Source organism: Sorex araneus, chromosome 2, assembly GCF_027595985.1.
Source record: "Sorex araneus isolate mSorAra2 chromosome 2, mSorAra2.pri, whole genome shotgun sequence".
Taxonomy (NCBI): domain Eukaryota; kingdom Metazoa; phylum Chordata; class Mammalia; order Eulipotyphla; family Soricidae; genus Sorex; species Sorex araneus.
Genome location: NC_073303.1, coordinates 312980909 through 313006186, shown reverse-complemented (window position 1 = coordinate 313006186; position 25278 = coordinate 312980909). Strand labels below are relative to the sequence as shown.

At 35.4% G+C, this 25278-nt stretch overlaps 1 protein-coding gene across 1 annotated transcript in view; it reads right to left on the bottom strand.

The window, feature by feature from the left end:
- Nucleotides 1-25278, bottom strand: part of ZBBX (zinc finger B-box domain containing) — a 146407-nt gene that overhangs the window by 35595 nt on the left and 85534 nt on the right. The window contains 2 exon segments of the mRNA XM_055124803.1: nucleotides 3408-3582; nucleotides 9036-9191. Coding sequence (XP_054980778.1) covers nucleotides 3408-3582; nucleotides 9036-9191 — 331 coding nt within the window.

The window sequence follows — 25278 nt, the reverse complement described above, 5'->3', positions numbered from 1 at the left end:
TTGTATAGATGTACCAGGGTTTCTTCAACCAGTCATCTGTTCTAGGACACTCGGGTTTTTTCCAGATTCTGGCTATTGTAAACAGTGCTGCGATGAACATATAAGTGCAGATGTCATTTCGACTATACTTTTTGGCTTTTCTGGGATATATTCCCAGCAGTGGTATTGCTGGGTCAAATGGGGGCTCAACCTCTAGTTTTTTGAGAATCGTCCATATTGTTTTCCAAAAGGGCTGAACTAGCCGACATTCCCACCAGCAGTGTAGAAGGGTCCCTTTCTCCCCACATCCTCTCCAACAGCGGTTGCTTTTGTTCTTTTGGATGTGTGCTAGCCTCTGTGGTGTGAGGTGGTATCTCATGGCACTAAACTCTTCTATAAGAGATTACTAATATGCTGGTAAGGATTGAGCCTTGGGTTTATTGAACATATGAAACAGCCTGGCTTGGCAGTCACACCCATAAACCACTTCTGGCTGGCACCAGATAATCTCATCAGGGGTTAAAATCAGAGACTCATTGTCCTTCTCTCAGAAGCGAGCATAAAATGACTCGCCATAGTCATGACACCGGAACCCCAGCCAGGCTGTTTCATAAAGTTAAGTTTTTGACAAAATATTGCAGCACTGACCCCACCACCAGTGTCAACTTTCCTCCACCAAAGTTCCCAGGTTTCCTCCCATATTCCACCTCTCCAGCCTGTCCTCCTGAAAGGCACTCTTCTGCATTTGGTTATTAAAAGCATGGGATCTTGATTTCAGTGTTGTTGACTCTTTGGTTTGGATAGTATGCTCTATAATTCCTTGACACCACCTTTGAATCTGAATCTCCTGATCTGGAGCAGAGGGACACAGAGAAAGAGAGACAGAGATGGATTATGCTATTCTTTTGAATTGATCTGACCCCACCTTAGATTTTAAGGTCCAAATTAAATTGTGACTACATTTGCACAATACTGCCTCCCACTGTTCTTAGAGCCAGTCTTCTGTATTTGAGGGATCCACATCTGCATGTTCAACCAAACATAGGCCAAAATTAGATTCCATATAGGTAGACCTATAACAAATGTGTTTGCACTAAGCAGATATATTTATTGATGTTATTCTCTAGCAACATAGACCACCAAATATTTGCACGTCACATGTAATGAATTAGGTGTTATAAAAATTTAGAGACTTTGTGTAAGAATATTTGAAGGCAATGTAGGTTCAATGCAATTACAATGTAAATTTATATAAGTGGTTTGAACATCCATGGATTTGGGTGTTTGTATACAGGAATAGGAGGTTGTGGTCTGGATTCTGAAGTAAACCACTAGCAAAAACTAAGTAATTCTTATACTCCTTTAATTGAAAATTAATTGAGGTACATTTTGCATACCAATGTTTAAGACATCACTTATATTCAAGTATTGATATAATTATAAACTGATAAAAAGTTTCACAATTATATCACAAATGATTTATGAAAAGCCAGTTAAAACTTCTAAGCATGTATTGTGTACTGAATGAGTTAAATTTAAAGAACTAGAATATAGGAGATATAGTCCTTTCACATGCCAACTGTGGAAATTCAACTGCAGTCATATTTTTAGAATACAATTTCGACAAAGCTAATCAAAATTTATAAAATAAGTTGTGACCACTAACATATGTACATTTATATTTTGTTTTTAGATAATAGCATGAGTAAAAATAGCTAATTCACTAAAGCTTCTATTACAATAGAACTAGAAACAAAACATCCATAAATAAATTTCTTATTAAATCATAAAACAATTAAAATCAGATATTTGTATTTATTTTTTTTTACAATACCTGTTTGTTTTCCTAGCCCTGTGCTCAGGGATCACTCCTGGAGGTGTTCAGAGTCCATATGCAGTTGTGAGGATCAAACCAAGGGTAATTGCATACAATGCAAGAATCTCTACCTATCTCTGTGTTACCTCTCCAGCCAGGTATGTCTGTATTTATACAAAAAGCTACCTCTGAGAGAACTAAGCTATAAAGAATGCTAATAAATTATAAATACACTACCATCCTCACATATGTTTATATGTGGATATAAATATAATTGTCTTACTGAAAAATATGTGCTAACATGTAACATATAACATGCTAATATTAGTGGTAAATAAAGTTCTCAGTGTTTGAACATTAGTCATCTCTAGGTAGGAAAACAAGGTTATTTTCATCTTGTTCTCAGTCAACTTTTGTTGTAATCAAATATGTTATATGATAATTATTTATGCAGTACAGCTGCTTAGACAGTAAATCATCATTTTTTTAATATTTCATCAGAACAAAATTGATATAAATTATTAAGTAGCTATATTATTGTAAATGCTATCTATCTTCTGGTAAACAATCAGTTAAGTAGGTAGGTAGGCTGCTACAGAACAGAAACTTAAAATTAAATCAAGATACAAAGTGATAATAAAAGCACGGACTATAATATTGCTAATGAAAGCTACATTATGGCACAAAACTAAAAAAGAATATTAGAACTTAGTAGTATTAAGTTATTATTAAAGTAAGTATTAAATTGCATAGTGAACAGATGTGTAAAAAAGTATTTGAAAGAGAAAATACAACTTAGTAAAACAATCTTTTCTAGTTGGAAAAACAGGATATGGTACATTGACATAAAAAATTTTACACTGATTAAAAAGGTGAAATTAAAAATTCTATTGAAAAAGAATAAAGACTAAAACCCAGATGCTTCAAACAAAAATATATTGAGGTTTATTACCATTAAATATTATTTTCAATAAAAATTAATTGGGGTTCTTTGCAAGACTGTATAAAAAATTAATGTCAGATAATTTAAAATGTTTTTCTTCAAAAAATGCTGGGAAACTTAGCAAAAATATATTTCAGCCATATACATCTTGAATTTTTAGAATATGAGTGTGGGTATAATTAAGTATAGAAAACACATATTTTCTCAGAAAGAAAAAAAACATACCATTTTTTCCCCTAAAGTTTCAGTGTCCTTGAAATGAATTTTACAAGACACAATTTTTAAAAGTATAAACTTTGGGGGCCAAAGAGATAGTACAGAGGGTAGGGTCTTTCCTTACACACCATGTAACTAATCCATTGGGCACCACATAAGAGTCCTCTGAACCCACTCAAAAATTGAAATTCATTCATTTAGAGCCTGTATATTCATAGCAAACAAGCAAATATCTCCAATGATAATTCATAGTTTAATAAATATTCAATCACTAGCCAAAGTGGTTTAATGGTCTTATTGTTGATATTATTTTGAAGAAAAATATCAAATTTCTATCCTAAATAACAGTTTTGACTATTGCAAATTCACACTGGATATATTCACAGAACAGGCGCAGTCAGTAAATTCATATTTATCTTAAAAGATAAATTTTATATAAAACATTAGTTGTACCTGGTTTTGTTACTTGTAAATTTGGTTTCTTATCCTCATCATGCTGAACGGTTATCCAATGATGTAAAGACTCCTGAACAGACTCAGCAGCAGCTTCTTCATCAAATGACTCTTCGCACAAAAGTCTCTCTTTAGGATTTTTATATCCTGTATCTATTGCTGTTGAAACTTTTACCTAGAACAATTACAAAATATTCAAGTGAAATTCAATAAATTTTCTGCATCTTAAAACAAAATTAGAAACAATTATTTATTATAAATTACATATTTTAAAAGAATAGAAAGTTTTGAAGTTTTACTTGATTGAATGATAGTTTAAAGCTCTACCAGCAATTAAAAGTGGTCTTTTCAGAAATTAAAACTGTAATCTACCAGAGTTCTCCTTAGAAAGATGAATATTGCCTATGTACTAACACAAACTTTTTTTTAAATATAAACCTTTCTTTTCTAATATAAACAGAAGGATCTAGAAACTCCCACTTGCCAAATACTAGCTGTTAGCCATATAAGTATAGATTAGTACATCTTCAATAAAAATGAATATAAAGAGTAAATATTTCACTCAAGTAAACAATAATTCTGTGAGCAAAACAAAACGGCAGAGCAGTATTCAGAGAAAGAGAATGGTATATGTACTTAAAAAATGCACTTGACTGACAGTAGCATGGACATATAAGTTGTTTACATTGTTATTTTTTAAAAACCTGGACAAATAAGGACAAAGCGGCAGGTTATAAAGGTCTTTGATAAAGAGGAGCTTGAACTTATATTAAAAATGCAAAGTCACTGAAGTAACACATGTAATAGCATGGGAGAAAAAAAGCAGAAAAATTCATTTGCATGCAAATAAATCAATTAAACTATCTAAAATGTTTGTAATAATTATAATTATCATTATAATATTATTATGCTTTAAAAATTCCAATCAACATTGCACCTTTTCATGGTGAGAGGGCATACTTTGACAAGCACGAGACTCAGGGGATGGATCAAACAGTCCTGTAGATGGAACCCAGAAGTCCCGCATGCAAAGACCTTTAGGTCATTTTCCCAAAGTACATTATATTTCTCTCAACAAGTGTATTCTTTAAGCTGACAAACAGAAAACACTCTCCAATTTTACCCACCATTAGTTACTACTATCCCCCTGAACCACTTCAACAGTCCCAGTGGTAGAGTACGGGATAGCCACACAATTTGGAAAAGAATATGTATGTGCCTATATTTACATATTTATACCTATATGTATAAATATACATATTTATACTTTATGTAGACATATTTATACATAATATAAATTTATACATATGTATAAATATGTACATATAGGTATAAAGATGAAGAACAATACTTTTCAAAATTGTTCACCTAGGAATAGTAGTATTTTATCATCCATATGTAGTATTTTATCATCCATATGTGCAAAACAATGCTTTTCAAAATTGTTCTTTTTTAGATAGAGGCCTTCCAAATCCAACGATTCTATGCTGTGGTTCAGTGGTAAAATGCAGTTTGTACAGGTGGTGTTGGGGACCAAAGCTAGAACTGGTGGTAACTCCGTGGCCCGTGTGGTAATGGGAATTGAACTCAGAATTTGAACCTAGATCCTCACACATGCAAAACATGTGTCCCGTTCCTTTGTTCTCTCTAAACTCTCAAAATTATTCTTAAACTTTAGTTTACGCTAACAAAAAATTAGAACACTGTACATAGTTATTTTAAATGTTGTTATATATCCAATTAATTGAGTATTTTACATCCTCTATTATATGAAAAATAAGAAGGTAGTAAAATATACTAGTAGGTAAATAAAAAGTATTTTAACCATAAAAATTTTGAGTAATATGGAAAGTATTTCAATATTTTCATAAAGAACTGCATATTCTCCAAACTGGAAATATAATTGACTCCCAGAAGGGGTAAGGATAGAACACACTTTTGATTTTAGAAAACTTATACACCTTTAGAAAAAGCTAATTTCTGTATGGGGCCAAAGCAATACTACAGAGGAAAGGGATATTGTCTTGCACAAGATTAACCTGGGTTTGACCCCTGACAACCTATATGGTCCCAAAACTCTACAAGAAGTGATTCCTGAGTGCAGAGCAAGAATTAAGCCATGAGCACTGCTAGGTTTAGCCCAAGAACAACAACAACAGCAAAATTAATTTCTGTATTTTAAATAATATTTGGAGAAAAATGACCAAATGATCAAGGTTGCTTTTTTTATATAATACCAGCACTGTATTTGGAATATCTATTTAATATATATAACATGATATTTTCCAAAATTATTCACATCGAATATAATCATTAACCATATGTTCATAAATATATATAAAAAATAATGCTTTCAAAATTTCAAAAATGACCTTAGAAGAGAAAGGATGATAGGTAACAACTTTTCTTCTTGGCTTGGAAAGATAAAAGATAGGTTCCCAGCAATATTCACAATTACAAAAACAATTTAAGAAAATTTAGTTCTAAAATACTGAGTTTTGGGACTATGTAGAATGACATTAACAAGTATCCAGTGAGGAATATTTAAGTGTGTATGTACCTATTCCACACTGATGAAGCAGCATTGGAAACTAAATGACTTATAACAAAGTTCTTCATGGAAGTTGTGTCTGAAGCAATGAATAAGAAATATGACATTGACATTCTGTAGTTATGGCTCTCCCACAATTGCAGTTGATAGGAAACCAGACTTATACTGTCTCTCTAGTATTTCAGCCCTAAATATCAAATATCACTTCCACTTAGAGTCCAATATGACCCTATCCAATGCTAATTGGTGTAATTTAATTTGAAAAGGCAAATAAAACTCAGTGTTTCATATATAGTACCCCTATGCCACATGATATTTCTGAAAGATGTATTTTAATAGACCCACTTTCCAGAAGAGAAGAACAAAAGACTAAGGGCTGGATAGATGGCTTCTACTTTGCATGCAGGTGATCTGGTTTTATCCCAAGCACTGCCAGTAGTGATTCCTGAGAATTGAGCCTGGTATAGCACCTGAGCACCACTTGGGTATGACCGAAAACAAAAATAAATAAATAAATAAATAAATAAATAAATAAATAAATAACTGACTAAAAGGAATTCCCTGATGGTATAAAATTCCAAGAAAACTAGAGACAGTGTTTCAAATCCAGGATTCAGTCTCTAAAATAAACCCTATTCAAGAATGACATCCCTTGCCAAGAATATACTTGATATGGCTTGGAGCCATGAGAAACTTTCTAAAATAGACATCAGACTTTGACACTACACTGACTCCTGCAAAATTTAGACTATTTTGGCATATAAAACTACATTTCAAGACCCTAAACTAAATGTAAAGATAAACTAATAAACACATTTTAACAAAGTTGTCCAATGTTTCTGATTCTTAATATACCTGGGGAACAAATGCTTTTCAGCATTGGTGAACTGGAGCAAACAAGGGAATCTTTATTTTAATGTCCACTGCACACAGATAATGCACTGGAGGGTCCACAGCTGATGCCCAAATAAGTATACCAGAATAGCTAGAAGCACTGAGTAGTTATTAAAATAAAACATGTCTAAACACACCTCAGATATTAAAATCAATCATGTATATCTCTTTAACATTTATTTAACATTTATTCCAGTTGACTTAATTTAGATTCCCAGATGAAACTGTTAACCCTCATTGCACTTCTCTTCTGTTAATAGCCTATTAACCAGGATAACCTTATAAGCTGATTGTGGTTATAAGATAAGATTGGGCACATGAAGGATCAACTGTATTGAGTATTTATTAAATGTACCTTTTAATTTATTATTATTAAATAATAATATTTAATAATAATAATATTATTAAATAATAATAATTTATCTCATGAATGAGATAAATGACAATTTAAAAGAAGGATAGATTTTTACATTTCTAAGGAGTGGTTGAGAACAAGAAACTTGGAGTAAGGATCTGGGTAAGCATCTAAGCTCCACTATTAATGATAACTTGGATAACTAAATATCATTCTTGATCAATAGTTTCTTATCAGAAAAGATAATAAAGAAAACATAATATGTACAAGATATTCAGGATAGTGTCTGGGAATGGTATCTCAACACATTATATATGTTACTGGGTTACAGTCACACAGTAGTGCTCAGTGAGTACTCGTGGTTATGTGCTCAGGAGTCACCTCTGGCAGAATTCAGGGGACTATTGGTAGTGCCACAGATTGATCAGGGTTCAGCCATAGTGCAAGTGCAAGTGCCCTACCTCCTATACTCCCCACTCTGGCAACTGGACCTCATTCAGTGATTGTTCATAAACATTTTTGATGTCTTTTATGAAAACATCCACACAAATATATTAACTTTCTTGGACTAATCAAGCCTGGACTATAGAATTAATGGGTTCTTGACTGTAAAGGCATAATAATAACATAGTGTACTTTTATTTTTATTTCATAAAGTTTTAAAGAGGTCATACTTAAGTTTTTTCTTCCATTTTCTCAATTGTTTCTTCCTTATATTTCCCTTTTCTTTTTCTACTTGGCAAAATTTGGCTTTGTGTTCAAGGATCTTTTGGGGGTTTTTGTCCTGTTTCAGTCTACTGATAACCACCTCACTCTCGTTAAGTCATGCCTGGGCAGTTGTGCCGTCTGCTCTCTCCCACTGGACTTCTTCAATATAGATGACATATTTCTTCCGACAAACATGGACTATTTTGTTATTTTTCTGACTTTTGTAGTGGCCCCTCACAACCTAAACCTCATAATCCCTCTAATTTATACACATTATACTTCTATCTCACCTCTTTGGAAATAGGGGGGATGACATGATCTTTCTGCAAATGTGGGAATGTGCATTAAAATGCCTTTTATGGTTCTTGCTCTTGCCAGAAGTCACAAAAGGATTCAATTTAATTTTGGTTGTTACCACTTCAGTACTAGCCACTGAAGAAAAGGGAGTCACACACTACTTCCCCTTCTGTCAGAATATATTTGGTCCTCTATCATGGCTTTGGATCTCAATAGAGCAAATTTTAAGTCTGACTTTGTCACCAAATACTGTATGATACTGACCAATTATTCATGATTGCTGAACTACAAAGAAAAACTAAATGACATTTAAAGGAATTAAAACTGATGCAAGTCTTATTATTTGAGGAAAGTTTATTTTATAAAGATCATGCAATAATAATACAGATATAAAAATGAAAATTCACCTAGAAAACTGTGGGATCAGTATTCAATCTGAGTAACTGCCAAATTCGGTATGAATACTATTTTAAATAACTGTGAAATTGTCACCTAAAGTGTTTGGCAAGGTTTTGTAGTTCTAGGTTTTCTGAAATCCTAGCTAATGACAACTAAAAATTGCTATTGCTTTTTCAAAATTTTCTCACTAAATACTCATTTTCTGAATTGATGAAAATATCTAATAAGCAACATAATCACAGGGTCATCCAAATATAGTCTTACTCAGAATAATCTTAAAATATTTATAGTAAATGTGTGTAATTTATGAAATACTTCTTAATAACCAACAATGCAATAAAATCATTTGTAAATCTCTAACTATAGGAATGGCCACTGGCAAGATCATGTATGACATAAGATTATTATATTTTCTTCTCCTTACCTCCGAGTTCATTCCCTGCAAAAGTAAAGATTCGGCTTTATGATCATTTTTACTAATCTCATTACCAAAATGATGCCTTTTGCATTCATTTCGATTATCTTCTTTAATAAACTGATGTGCAGCATCTATTACATTAAATAATATTTGAGATTTTTCCTATTAAAAAGAAATAAAATATAATTAAAAGTCTAATAGGCCATCATAAGTAATTTACACTTGTTAAGTAATATATTATTGATCTATGGCTGCTAAATTTCAATATATTTTATTTATACTTAAAAATAAAAATTGAGGCCACCCAATTCAGGTACCAGCCCGGGTCGGGGCTCCTGCCTGGGGCCGCGTTTTTGCCCGGTTCCCAGGAAAGCTGATTTTCATCCTTGTTCTTCGGGGGATGGGAATTGAGGGACACTGCACTGCATCCAAAGCTAAATCATTCTGCATGCTCCCTGCAACCCAACTCAAGTACCAGCCCAGGTTGGGGCTCCTACACCAAGCCGTGTTTTTGCCCAGTTCCCAGGAAAGCGGTTTTCATCCTTGTTCTTCGGGGGACGGGAATTGAGGGACACCGTGTCACATCCAAAGCTGAATTGTTCCGTGCTCTCTCTGCCACCCAATTTAGGTAACAGCCTGGGTTGTGACTCCTGCCCGGGCTGCGGCCACAAACTCGGCCACGAGTTTTTCTCTTCCCTCCAGATTCCACAAGAACCAGAAGTTACCCTTTTAGCTAGAACTTTCACCAGGTTAGCTTAACCTTAGCCAATATCTTATTAAGCCCAACTAAATTAATATTGCATCATAAACAGAATAATATCAGTGAATGTTCAGGGCTGAGCCACATAGGTCACAATGGTAAAGCAAGACAGATCCCCACCAAGCTTACTTGTTGAACAGGCTAGCCCAGAAGACCCCAACAGCAATGAAGTGCTATACAACCTCTCTGACAAGGAATTTAGAAAGGAGCTACTGAGGATGTTTAGGAAGCTAAAAGAAACAATGGAAAGCAATACCAATAAAATACAAGAAGATTTGAAGGTAGAGATGGGAAAAATACAAATGGAAATGTCAGACGTGAAAAACCTGGTAGGAGAATTAAAAAACTCATTGGACGGCCTCAGCAGCAGAGTAACAGCTCTAGAAATCATAGGTCTAGAAACAACAGAAAATGGAAAAGAGACTGACAGTCTGGGAACATATGGCAAGAGAAGATCGTGATGAAGCCAAGAGGAGTAATATAAGAATTATTGGCATCCCAGAGGGACAGGAAGAAAACCCTGATAAAGAAGAAACTGTCAAAGACATCATTACTACGATGTTCTCAGAGCTGAAGAAAACATGTGACCACATTCAGGAGGCCCGAAGGATACCAACTAGAAGAAATCCAAATATAAATACCCCAAGACACATCCTGATAAAATGACCAAAACCTTAGATAGAGACAAAATCCTGAAAGCAGCAAGATCAAAGAAATAAATTGCCTATAAAGGAGCATCCTTAAGATTCACAGCTGACTTGTCTGATGAAACCCTCATGGCCCCAAAACAGTGGTGGGATATAGTGAAAAAACTGAATGAAATAAATGCCTCACCAAAAATACTTTACCCAGCTAGACTCTCATTCATAACAGAAGGAAAAACACACAGTTTCACAGATAAACAACAGCTCAGAAACTTCATAGACTCAAAACCATGGTAACAAGAACAACTGAATGGGCTACTTTAAGACAAGACAGGACCCTCAAATACACCACACTTCAGCAGAAAAATGGGACAAAACCCCATAACAATAATTTCTGTCAATGTCAATGGGTTAAACGCATCAATTAAAAGACACAGAGTGGCAGGATGGATTAGAAAATTGAACCCAACATTCTGTTGCCTGCAAGAAACACATCTCAACAGTCAGAGCAACACAGGCTCAAAGTCAAAGACTGGAAAACAATCCTATAGGCTAATAACTCCCATAAAAAAGCTGGTGTAGCCATCTTAGTACCAGACCACATTGATTTCAGACTGAAGAGAGTCACAAGAGACAGTGAAGGTCATTTCTTATTGATAAAGTGATCTGCACAACAGGAAGAACGAAGAATACAAAATATATATGCACCTAATGAAAGACCAGCAAAGTACTTAAAACAACTATTCATAGACTTGAAGAAAGACATTGATAGCAACACAATACTAGTGGGAGACTTCAACACTGCTTTATCACCTCTTGAGAGATCAACCAGACTCAAGCTTAGCAAGGACATACAGCATCTGAGGGAAGAAATGGAATAAAGGGATTTAGTAGATATATACAGGACACTTCATCTTCCAAAAGCTGCATATACATTCTTCTCAAGTGTGGATGGAACATTCTCCAATATAGACCGCATGCTGAGCCACAAAACATACCTCCATAAAATTAAGAAGATAGAGATTGTATCAATGATCTTCTCAGACCACGATTCACTGAAATTAGAAATAAATCACATACACAAACAGAAAATGAAATCAAACACCTGGAAATTAAACAGTTCACTATTGGACAATGAGTGGCTTAGAAAGAAAATCAAAGAGGAAATCAAAAGATTCCTGGAAACGAATGACAATAAGGACACGAGTTAACAAAACCTATGGGACAAAGCAAAAGCTGTGTTAAGAGGAAAGTTTATAGCTCTACAAGCATTCCTCAGGAAGAAAGAGCTAGCTTAAGAGCTTGGAGAATAACAAACAAAAGGAGCCCAATAGGAGGAAGGAAATAATAAAAATAGGCCTGCAGATCAATGGACCAGAGTTTAATATCCTGTCACAGATCCCCAAATATATGGCCACTTAATCTTTGACAAAGGAGCAAGAAATGCAAAGTGGAACAAGGAAAGCCTCTTCAACAAGTGGTGCTGGAAAAACTGGATAGCTACCTGCAAAAAAATGAACTCTGGCCTCTAATGCCAGGCACAAAAGTCAGATCAAATTGGATTAAAGACCTTAATATCAGACATGAATCTATAAGGTTCATAGAAAAAAATGTAGGCAGAACTCTCCATGACGTTGAAGCTAAAAGCATCTTTAAGGACGAAACAGCACTGACCATGCAAGTGGAAGCAAACATAAACAAATGGGACTACATCAAACTAAGAAGCTTCTGCACTGCAAAAGAAACAGTGACCAAACTACAGAAAGAGCCCACAGAATGGGAAAGAATATTTACCAATACCCATCTGATAAGGGATTAATATCCAGGATATACAAGATACTTGTAGAATTGTATAAGAAAAAAACCTCCAACCCCATCAAAAAATGGGGAGAAGAAATGAACAGAAGTTTCCTCAAAAAAGAAATACAAATGGACAAAAGGCACATGAAAAAATGCTCCACATCTCTAGTCATCAGGGAGATGCAAATCAAAACAACAATGAGATATCATCTCACACCACAGAGACTGGCACACATTCAAAAGAACAAAAGCAACCAGTGCTGGTGTGGATGTGGGGAAAAAGGGATGTTTCTTCATTGTTGGTGGGAATGCTAACTGTTCCAGCCTTTCTGGAAAACAATATGGACAGTCCTTCAAAATCCAGAAATTGAGCTTCCATATGACCCCGCAATACCACTTCTGGGAATATATCCCAAGGGTGCAGAAGAGCACAGTAGAAATGATATCTGTACCTATATATTCATTGCAACACTGTTCACAATAGCCAAAATATGGAAACAACCCAAGTGCCCTAAAACAGATGACTGGTTAAAGAAACTTTGGTACATTTACATAATGGAATACTATGTAGCTATTAGGAGAGATGAAGTCATGAAATTTGCTTATAAATGGATAGACATGGGGAGTATTATGCTAAGTGAAATGAGTCAGTAAGAGAGGGACAGACATAGAGGGACTGCACTCATTTGTGTAGTGTAGGGTAGCATCACATGAGGCTGACACCTAAGGATGGTAGATACAAGGGCCAGGGGGATTTCCGCATAGATGGAAGACTGCTTCATGAGCAGAGGGGAGAAGGCAGATGGAAGAGAGAAGGGATCACTAAGAAAATGATAGCTGGAGGAACCAGTTGGGATGGGAGATGCATGCCGAAAGTAGATAATGGACCAAACATGATGACCTCTCAGTGTCTGTGTTGCAAGCCATAATGCCCAAAAGTAGAGAGAGAGTATGGGGAATACTGTCTGCCATAGAGGCAGAGGGAGGGTTGAAAAGGGAGGTGGGTATACCCGGGATATTGGTGGTGGGGAAAGTGTACTGGTGGAGGGATGGGTGTTTGATCATTGTGAGATTATAACCCAAACATGAAAGCTTGTAACTATCTCACAGTGATTCAATAAAATTTAAAAATAAAATAAAATATTGACATATAAATTATAAATTGACATATAAATTATAGTTATCATCTACTGAGTTAATTAATCTAGCTTGGATGAGTACTATACCAAATATCTCAACAACACAGCATTCAGTCCTCATTACAACTCATTTTGGTGATAAAATTCTGAGACTTCACATAAATTTTCCATTTTTGCATGGAGGCAGAGATGGGAAGTGATCTTGGGTATATACAATTCAAATTATGGAAATCCTTTGCACTATAGAAACCTCAAATAGATGTGCTATTTTGAGCAAAAAAAAATGCCTAAAGGAGTAAAAATAATGAGTGTGGTAAAGACTGAATAAGCAGTAATGGACATTTCTCAGTGATAAAAATATGGAGGGAAGCATTCACTGCTTTAAAGTACACACCAGAAAGCAACTTTACCTGTAGATCCATTTCAAACTCCCAAGCTGTTCTCCATGTCTGACTTTGTTCATGAGTTTGACTCTATAAGGGTCCACTCCCCAGTATTCGCTGGAGTCCTATCTTCACATTCTTTGCTAAATTGACTCCTACCTTCCCTTCCTGAATTCATTCCAACTTACTTACATTTGATCCAAATTTCTAGTATTTTTCTTTACCCTTTTAGTAACTAGTCTAAGCATACTGCTAACAGTCTTTTCTATATTACTATTCTGTTGATTGTCTATACTGTTGTGTAATAAATATAAGTTTATAGAAAAAAAACAGTGCCAAGTTTTCAATTGCTATATACCTAAAAAAGTCACTGGAAAATCATCTATGATAAATATATATATATACATATATATATATACAGTGCTTTAAAAGGGAGGGCAAAAACAGCTGATTCTATTTTATTTTATTTTTTAACATTTTTTATTGAATCACTGTGAGATAGAACCTTAAAAAGCTGTCCATTATCGGATTTCAGTCATACAGTATTCCAACACCCATCCATTCACCAGTGTAGTACATTTCCCAGTACCAGTGACCCAGGTTCCCTCCCATTATCTCCCACCCCAACTCCCTGCCCGCCTCTATGGCAGGTGCTTTTCTTCTTTCTCTTTCTCAATCTCTATGTCTCTCTGTCTCTGTCTCTGTTTCTGTCTCTGTCTCTCTCTCTCTCCCCCTGGTACTTTTAGGTATTGTGGTTTGCAATATTGATAATAAAATGTTATCAAGAATATCTCTTTACCTACTGTTAACACTCAGTTCTTGTCCAGCATGATAATTCCCAGTTATTATTGTCATATAGTTCTCTTCTCTATTTTACCTATCCTCAGCCCCATATACACTTGTGGTTAGATCCAACCAGTGACCAGTCCTTCTAACCCTTGTTTCCCTTGGTCATGGATATTAGTCTCCATATATATGTATATATATATATATGTGTGTGTGTGTATACATATATATATATATATATATATACCTATACATACACATTTGAGCAGGCACCAGTAACTTCTCCTTTGTGAGACTTGTTACTGTTTTTGGCATATTGAATATGCATTATATATATTACATGCCACAAATGAATGCAGTCATTCTATATCTGTCCCTTTCCTTCTGACTCATTTCAACGCAGCATGATAAGATCCATGTCCATCCATTTATAAGCAAATTTCATGACTTCATTTTTCCTAAAGGCTGCACAGTATTCCATTGAGTAAATGTGTCATAGCTTCTTAATCCATTTGTCTGTTATTGGGCATTCAGGTTGTTTCCAGATTCTGGCTATGTAAATAGAGCTGCAATGAACATAGTAGTGCAGATGGTGTTTCTGCTGTGTATTTTCGGACCCCCTGGCATATTCTCACAAGTAGTATTGCTGGGTCAAGTAGGAACTCCATTCTAGTTTTTTGAGAAATGTCCATATTGTTTTCCAAAAATGCTGTACCAGTGGGCATTCCTACCAAGAATGAATGAGAGTCCCTTTCTCCCTGAATCCATGCCAACACTAATAAACAGCAGATTTTGAATAAAAGATTGATATTGATAATTTAAGGGCTCTAGGAGATTGCTTAAGAGTCGGGAGAACATAACTTGCTTGGTCAATACACTGAGTTTAATCTTTGGCACTTCATGATCCCCAAACTCTAACTGGTATACCCCCAAGTACCAACTGGATGCCCTGGTGGCCCAGAGCAGCATTGCATCACCAAGTGTTGAGGTTTGCTCGACAAAATAGTAACGGGACTAAATGGCGACCTGCTGATAAAATGCCAACATTCCAAAATCAGGGATCACGCTGTCCCCAGAGTGGAAGAAAGAACTTATGTCCCACCTGGTGACAGGAAGTCACCAGGTTGTATACCATGCTTCCTCACATTCATCCCCTACAGATAACAGGCCAGATCAAGCATACTGGTTCCATGGGTCATTGTGCCCTTCTCCCATTTTCCTGCCCAAGACAACTTAAAAGCCCTCTTTGTTTCTCCCAGGGCACAGCTCTACCCCAACTTCACCTGAGGTTCATGGAGTTTACTTAAAGCACACCCCAATAAACTTTTCCTATTTCCTTCACTTTATTTGACTCAGTTCCTCTGTATGCACTGGACAGGGTTCCCAAATCTATCACAAGTCCTAACCTTAAACCACCTGGTCCTGGTAGCCAAGTATTACAGGAAGTAGCCGGGACACTGCTTGGAAGGCGAACCACAATCCCCAAAAGAGAATTCAAGTGACCAAGCACTAGCAAATCAAAGACGGGATGATTTAAAGGTTGTCCTTACATTCATCTAAGTAATACGCATAATGAGAGGAAAGAAACCCTACATGTTTGTAAAAACAAAACTTTTTAATAGTAAGTATAATACTTGCTGTTATCACATATGCCACATCTCTGTTCCTCAAAGTATAGTTGTTAAATAAGCAGAAACATATTATTCAGAACCTGATTAAAAACATCAAATCTCAGCTCCACCAAACTAAGTTGGAATCTGTAATCTCCCTTTTTTTAATGCATATTAAGAATTATTTGTATGCTTATTGAGGTTTTAGCATCATATGTCAGAACAGTAAATAGTTGTGGTCACATTTGACTAAACATGTCTGACTCCCCTTTTGTGATTATAGACTCCTTGCTAGGGGCAGCAATATATTATTCTGCATTTTTGTTTCACATGACCTTCTTTCAATTTGCACCCTGCAATACCGTCCTTCACACTTTGCAACTAGAACATTGCTTGACACTGGTTAAGTACTTGAGAAATGTTGGTTGAAGCACATTTAACTGACTGAGAGAAAAATGACTAGAAATTTTATTTGTGCATTCCTTCTTTCTACTGAAAAATATATTATCAAAGTCAGTGCCAACACAGTCAAAATCAATGCCATTATTGGTAATAGGACAAAAATACAAATAATTAAAATAAGACAGAACTTGGGGAGCTTTTGTGAAAAATATGTATCAAGCTGAGAAATATCATAAAGTAGCACATTCAAATGAGTGTTGTCATTTCACCTAGACCTGAACATATTTACTGTAATGTTATCAGTAGTTGAATTACTTGTCTCTTACTTACCCATAAGAATTACTTGTCTCTTTCTTATGGGTAAGTAAGAGACAAGTAATTCAATTACTGATAACATCAAATTCTTAACAAATCTTAAGACAGAAGAGCTAGTTTTCCATCTATACTATAGTGAAGAAGTGAATAAATAATTCATTCCCATAGAAAAAATATCACAGTAAATTGCTTTCTGGTTTGTTTTCTTTTTATTTTGGCAACAACTGGCTGTGTTCAGGACTTATTCTTGTCTTTGCACTCAGGAATCACTTCTGGAGGTGTTCGTGGACCATATGTGTTGCCAGGGATTGAACCTGGGCTGGACTCTTGAAGGCACACAATAAATAAAAGCAAACAAAACAAATTCAGAAATATTGGCCCAAGAAAAACAACTACAACTTTACATAAAGCAAGAGCTTATGTTTCCTTTGTATGCAGTTATTTTTATATTCCTATCTGGTATTTCCCTTTCCAGATTTGCCACTGTTAATTAGGAAAAAAAAATTCTGTTGCAGATATACTTCATTCTCAGTAGAAGACAGGATTTTGAAAGTGCAGTGATATATGATTAAACAAGTAAATGTGACTGTATATTAAAGGGGGAAAACTTGTAGCTCTCATGACAATCTGAGATTTTAGTCCCAATATGGACAAGTAGACTCACAGTCAAAATTTTAATGGGATGATCCTAAAATTGTTAAAAAATGACTGATTAATAAATGGAGATAATTGGTTGGGCTGAAAATAATGTAACTATTATTAAAAGTAATCTGACAAACCATTTAAAATATGAATCACCTATGATCCAGTTATCCCACAAATAGGTATTTAAATGGAAATTATAAAAATAATTTTGCTTATTTCAGTAAATAATTATAATAAAGAGTCAAGTGTTAGAAGCAGTGGAACTGATGAGCTGATGAACTGATAATTAGACAAAAAGACATGCTATATATACAGAATGAAATATTTTTGTTAATCTGCTATTTGCAAAGATATGAATGGATCTAAAAAGTAGGATTCTTAATGAAACATGCTACATGAAAAAAGAAAATTAGGCAATAATGTCATGTGTTGGATATTACTGTCACTGTCATTCCATTGCTCATCGATTTGCTTGAGCAGGCACTAGTAACGTCTCCGTTGTGAGACTTGTTGTTTTTGACATATCAAATAGGCTGTTTTTGACATATCAAATAGGCTATGAATAGCTTGCCAGGCTCTGCCATGTGGGCAAGATACTCTCAGTAGCTTGCTGGGCTCCCTGAGAGGGGTGGAGGAATCAAACCCAGGTCGGCCGCATGCAAGGCGAACGCTCTACCAGCTGCACTCTAGCTCCAGCCAACATGTTGCATATAAAAATGTCAAATAGCATAATGAACTAAATTAAAATACAAATAACTTTTTAGATTACAACATCAAATATATAGTTTTCTGAAAATAGAGGAAGCAGAAGAGAATATCAGGAGTAAGGGAGCACGCTTTGATGAAGGATAGGATTAGACTTTAACTGTAAACTTATTGTAGAATATATAAAATAGTTTTATGATGAACATCTAAAAAATATTGTAATGCATTGTATCTCAATAATAAAAAATTTAAAATGAAATATACATAAAGTAAAAAAACAGTTAATAATATAACATATAAGCAACTTAATTTTGCTATATAAATCAGTAAAACATTAATTTAGCAAATACTGCTCAATAACATTAGGAAGAAATTCTGATTTTTAAATCAAAGGGAAATTGTTTGGACATAAAAGAGTTTTCCATATGAAACTACCTATTTTTATCTTAATACTTTATTAAGAATTGGCACATAAAATATATTGTGAAGTCATTCAGAAAAAGCAAACCCAATTTTAAAAAAATGCTGCCACAGATTCGGAGGTGGGGAGGGTGGGAGAAATGGGAGGGATACTGTGAACATTGGTTGTAGAGGGATGCTGGGAACATTGGTGGTGGAGAACAGGCACTGGTGGAGGGATGGGCCCTCTATCATCTTATGACTGAAACATAAGGACAAACATTTGTTAAGTCTGTAACTACCTCACGATGATTCATTGAAAACAAAATTTTTTAAAAAATGAGCAGACCACTTGCATAAATTAATAGGCATTTCTTCAAAGACAGATACACAAATGACTCACAGGTACATGGAAAACATATTCAACATTATTGATTACCAGAACCACAGAGATACCACCTCATGCCTGCTAGAATGGCTCATATCAAAAAGATTGGAAAACACAAGTCTTGAGAGGCATGTATAGAGAGAATGAAAATCTGATACATTGTAGGTGGGAAAGTAAACTAGCATAGGTTCTATATAAAAGGGTAGAAATTCCTTAAAAATGGAAGCAGCATGTGACAGAAGGATAGCACTCGAGGCATTTATCTGAAAGCCATGAAAGCAAAAATTTGAAAAGCATTTGCATTTCTCTGTTTATAGTGACATTATTAACAAAGCCAAGCTATGGAACCAACCTAATTGTTCACTGACAGATGCTAGGATAAAGAAGTTTCTGTTTATATAGTATGCAATGTAATAATATTCAGATGAAATGGTGCCTTTTGGTATAAATGGATGGAATTTGAGGAGATCGTTCAGTGAAATAAATGGGAAGTGGATAAGAGTTATGGCTCAAGTTGAATACTACATGCTCTGTCTGTGTGAGGCTTGGAGTTTGATCCCCAGTCAGGGGTGGTACTACAGATATTGCCAGAAGAGGCCCCAACAACAACACTAAATGAATGAACAATGAAGCAAATGAATGAACATTATTGGATGCTTTAACTATTGAAATATGAATACATTTTTAAAAAGGCAAAACCCAACAAAATTAACTCCTACATTTTTGAAAAACTGGTGGCAACCAGATGGAAAGAAGAGGGAAAAGAGACAGGTGATTGTAAGCAGGAAAAGAGATTTTTATAATGAAGAGATAACATTGATGTGTCTCTACACATACAGAAGTTAAAAGTTATAACTCTGGAATTTTCCAATATTGATAATAATTTACAAAATTTAAAAATATGTATTTCATAAGATGGTTATAATAAATTTTATACATTAGAATATTACCAAAAATCAAGCTAGTAGAAAATCTAAAAATATAAAGATACCAAGATTGAAAAGTCTGAAATCTGGAAAACAGAGTTCCAGAAAAATAAAAATAAAATATCCTAAATATACACTTTTCTTTTAATTTAGTGTAAAAACACGTGTATGTGCAGCAATAAATTTTATCGTGTTATGTACTTACCCAATATATTAATGTATGACAAACTCAAAGGAGTTTCTATTTATAGAAAATAGAGCAAAAATATACGCATTTATTTTAGTACCTGTAAAATGAATATTGTATTACCTAAAACAATTTCTAAATACATGAATACAAATTTGTGCATATATTCAAAGACACATCAAAAAGTAACGTCAATAACACATAAAAAAAATCTTGACATCTCTTATTACAGTGGTCAAGGGACTTGTCTTGCAAGTGGCCTGGGTTGTCAACCTGGATCGAATCCTCAGCACCACATGTAGCCCCCCATGCAGCATCAGGCAGCCTCCAGGCAAAGGCGCAGGGGTGGCCCATGAGTACTACTAAGCATGGACAAAAGGTGTTGTATGCCACATCAGTAATTACATTATTGTGAATGTGAATGCGGTACCAGAGAGGAAGCTCAATGATATGAGTACATCTTTGTAGGCAAAAACCTCAGTCTTGGTCCACAATACAGTATAGTTCACTGAGCACTGGCCCAGGAGTGAGCCCCAAGCATAGAGCTAGGAATATCCATCATCAGCACTTCTAGGTTTGACCCCCAAATCAGAAAAATAAAATGAATGGACTAAACACTCAAATTTAGAGGAAAAAACAGCCAGGCATCTTTGAAGACTAACAACCAAACACATGTCATATATAATACTTTTTAAATTGAAAGAGAAGTTTAGAGATACAATTCCGCAGTATAGCACTTGCCTTGTGTATGTGAGGCCCTGGAGTTGATCCCTGAGACTGGAAAAAAAAGAGGAAAGTTAATAGTTAAAATTATGAAAAACACACTTTGAATAAACATAATAAAGCTGTGCCTATATTAATAATAAAAATATTATACCAGAGTCAATGAAATCAGAAAACATGAAACATCCCCAAAGTACCTGAGGCAACAATTAGTAAAATGAGAAAAAAATTATGTAAAAGCACATATAGAAATACAAATCTTTGTGTCTTAAAAATTAATAAAAGAGCTAGACAGAAAAATCAGAAAGGAAATAGAAAAAATATTATCAAGTAATTTAAACTAAATAATATTTAAAGAATCCAAAACTTTGTAGCATCAGAATATAAATCATTTTCAGGATCACATGGGAGATTTTCCAAAACAAACCACATGCTTTCTATTATACTGTGTGTATGTGTGTGTGAACATACACACACAAATCGACACACAGAAACACACACACATACACACACATACATTTCAAGTTCTTAAATGTCATTTCATTTAACATGACTTTCTTATGTTATCAAGAAAAAAAACAGTATTCTTGAACAAAATTGCATGATGACCTAAATTTAGTTATTATACATTAATTTTATTTTCTCATTTCATCATTTAATTTTCCCACTTTTAGTGAGGCCATCGCTTACAGTACTGTTAATAATTGCTTCTGGCTGTATTGTTCCAACACCCACCCACTATCAGAGTGTCTTCCTCCCGCTACCAATGTACAAGGATTCCTCCCAGCACCCCTTATTCCTTCTTTTGGTGAGCTCAGTTCCATAGTCTAACTCTCCTTTGGCCATTTGTTGTTTTCTTGCTATGCTGCCTTGTTATATTCCACATATGATACAGATCATTCTGCATCTGTCTCTCTAACCTGACTTCATTTGATATGATACTCTTTAGTTCTATCCATGAACTGGCAAATTGTATGGTTCATATTTTTCTAATAGCTGAGTAGTAGTCCATGTGGGTACATATATTACAGTTTCTTTATCAGTTCATTCATTCTTTGACACTTGTGTTATTGTTAAATTTTATTGAGCATGGAGCTCCCTAGTAGTGCTCAGGGATTGAGGTGACACTCCCAGCTATCAGCCATAATTTTCATGCTAAAATCCAGGTATGTGCTGTTGTTAAAGCTCTTTTGATGCCAGGGATCACTAAGGTCAACCTAGTGGTGCTCAGGGCCCTCCAGAGCTATCCAGGGTAATGCTAAGAGACCATGTAATACAAAGGATTAAACCCAGGATTATGTACCGTGTCCTAACTCTTGTACAATTATGCCCAGTTTACATTATTTTATAATTTTTCTTTATTCTTTTTTGTTTTATTGAACCTCCATGAAATACATAGTTATTGTATAACATTGGGTTGTTCTTGCTCCTCCTGCAGGGAGCTTAGGTTTATTGAGTTACTCCCACAACAGAGCACCTGAGGCACACCCAGTTCTATCAAACACTAATAATCCTATATTGTCTTTCTCTTTCCTTGATGTCTTTTGCATGATTTATTTAGCAATGTCCATTTTACAAAATAGACACAGGAAGATAGTTGATGCTATGCTTTTGTAATATGTGAGTTAATTGACTCTAAATAATATTTACTCCTGGACATCCATCATATTTACCTAATTTAAGCCTCAGTTTTCCTTACTTCCTAACACCCTCAAAAGGAGAGTCTTGACAAAGAGACTGGATGGACCCAGGGCAAGCTGTAAACTAGCCTGGCATTGGAAAGGGAGAAGCTAAGTGCCATAAGTATAAATTAGGAGCATGATCATAGAACAAACTCCGCCATGACCCCAAAAGAAGTAACCCTGCTGGGGTTAGGAAAGACTAATTTGGTCTGAGGGTGTGGTCTGGAACATATAGCGTGATGTCCCCAGGAAGAACCAATCCTTTAAGTTTAATGTATCTCTTACAGTGTTCCTACAAAGTGACTAGAACTAAATTTATGAAGTAAATTTACTTCGTAAATGGATTAAATGGATTACTAGCTGAGGAAAGTAGAAAGCAATACACTCTAGATGAAATCCCACCCTTGAGCAGGTCTCCTAGTAATGCAGAGTGCTAAATACTCAGATGATATTTTTGTCCTTGAGTTAATCTCCTGGAACTTCCCCGAAGGAGTGACTTTACATCTGTTTGTTATGACAGTGTTCAACCCTACCTATCTGTGCCCCAACGTTTCTTCTTGGAAACTCACACACATTTAATTGTTCATGATTGGGTTTCCAACTCCCTCCCTACATGAATATGCATTTCCCACTACCACTGTCCCCAGTTTCCTTCACACTACCACACCCCTTTGCTCAGACTTCCTCTAATAGCTGGAACTTTTCTTCTCTCTCTCTCATCTCCCTGTCTCTGTCTGCCTGTCTGTCTGTCTGTCTCTCCTATTGGTCATCATGGTTTGCAATACAGGTGCTAAAATGTTATCATGTTTGCCTCCTTACCTATTTTTAGTATTCAGTTCTTATCCGTAGTGATCATTTCTAATTATCACTGTCACAGTGGTCCTGTCTCTATCCTAACTGCCCAAACCCCCATTACTTGTGGTGAGATTCCAACTCTTGAACAGCACTCCTGGCCCTTGTTTCTTCTGTTCATGTGTATTAGTCTCACGCTATGTTTTATTCACACACACAAATGAGTGCTATTATTCTATCTTGGTCCCTCTCCTTTTGACTCAATTCTCTCAGCATGATACTCTCAAAATTCATCCTTTTTTAAGCAAATTTCATGACTTCATTTTTCCCGGTGGCTGCTTGCTTAGTATCCCATTGTATAGATATACCATACTAACTTTATCCAGTCTGTTTTCTAGCACTTGGGTTGCCTCCAGATTCTGGCTATTATGAATAGTGCTGCAGTGAACAATGCAGTGCAGATGGCATTTCTGCTGTGTGCTTTGTGACCTCCTAGGTATATTCCCAGTGGTAGTATTTTTTGGTCATATGAAAACTCAATTTCTAGTTTTTTCAGGAATTGTCATATTGTTTTGAAAAAAGGCTTAACCAGTAGACATTCCTACCAATAATGAAAGTAAGTTCCTTTCTCACAGCATCTGTGCTAGCACTGTTTTTTTTCCTGTTTGAGAGACTGTCCACAGACAATATCTTTGTGAGATAATATCTTATTGTTGTTTTGATTTATAATTCCCAAAATTAGTAACATATAGCATTTTTATGTCTTAAATTGATTGAGATGAAAATAAGACATGTCAAAAACTAGTTCAGGGACTGAAATGATAGTACACCAGATATGGTGTGTACCTTGCACACAGCTGACACAGGTTCCATCCCCAGTTTCCTATATGGTCCAGACCCCAACCAGGACTGGTCTCTGAGTCCAGTGATTGGAGTAAGGCTTGATCACTGCTGGTTATGGCCCCAAAACAAAAACAAAATTGTAGCTCAACTCAAGGAGAAAGTCCTATAAGTATATGGAACAGAGCATGCGTGACAGAAACTTAGAAGATCGAAGGCAGAGCAGCAAGAGGGTTCACAGGTGATCCTGAATGAGAGGAAATGAGCAAGAAGGAGAAAATGAGAGTGAGAAAGAGAGAGAAACAGAGAGATAAAAAGAGAGAAATCTAGAGAGAAACTGAGGGTAACCAAAAAAACCTTGGCAGAGAGGATATCCAACACAAAACTCCAGGTTGCAACTGGGAGATATCTGGAGGATAGATGCCACAAACTCAACTCCAGTCAAGGGAAACTGGGGGAAACTGGCCCAATTCATGGAGTCTTACAGTAATGTGGAACAATATAAGTATACCTGAAACTGATCCACTGAGCTTCACCAGTAGTAATCCTTGAGCTCACAGCCAGGAGTAAACCCCAAGCACTGCCAAGAGTATCCAAAATACAGTAGGAAAATAATAGTAAAATATAAAACCCAAAACAAAAAAATTATCAAGGGCCAGAGCAATAATACAGAGGGTAGGACATTTGCCTTCAACCCAGGTTGATCCTTAGTGACCCATAAGATTCCCCCATAAGCATTTCTAGCAGCAACTCCTAAGTGTGGAGTCAGGAGTAAACCTTGAGCATCACTGGATGTGGCACAAAACCCCAAATAAATTAGTGAATAAAAATAAAATTATGAGATCCAAATAATAGAAACAGTATCATCATGTTTATACTTTTATGTACAGATTTGTTAAAATGGCAAATTTGAGGGATTTAAAAAGTATATTGAAGATCTGTGATTTAGAAATTACTGAACATTGAGTTTTAGGCATATAATATTTTTACACCAATACCACCACCGGTATTGACTTCCCTGTACAAAAGGTCCTGACAATTTTCCAGCACTTGTGGAGTATTATGTACTCCATAATAATCTTTCTTCAAAAATCATCAGGCTTTTTATTTTTAGAAACTGACA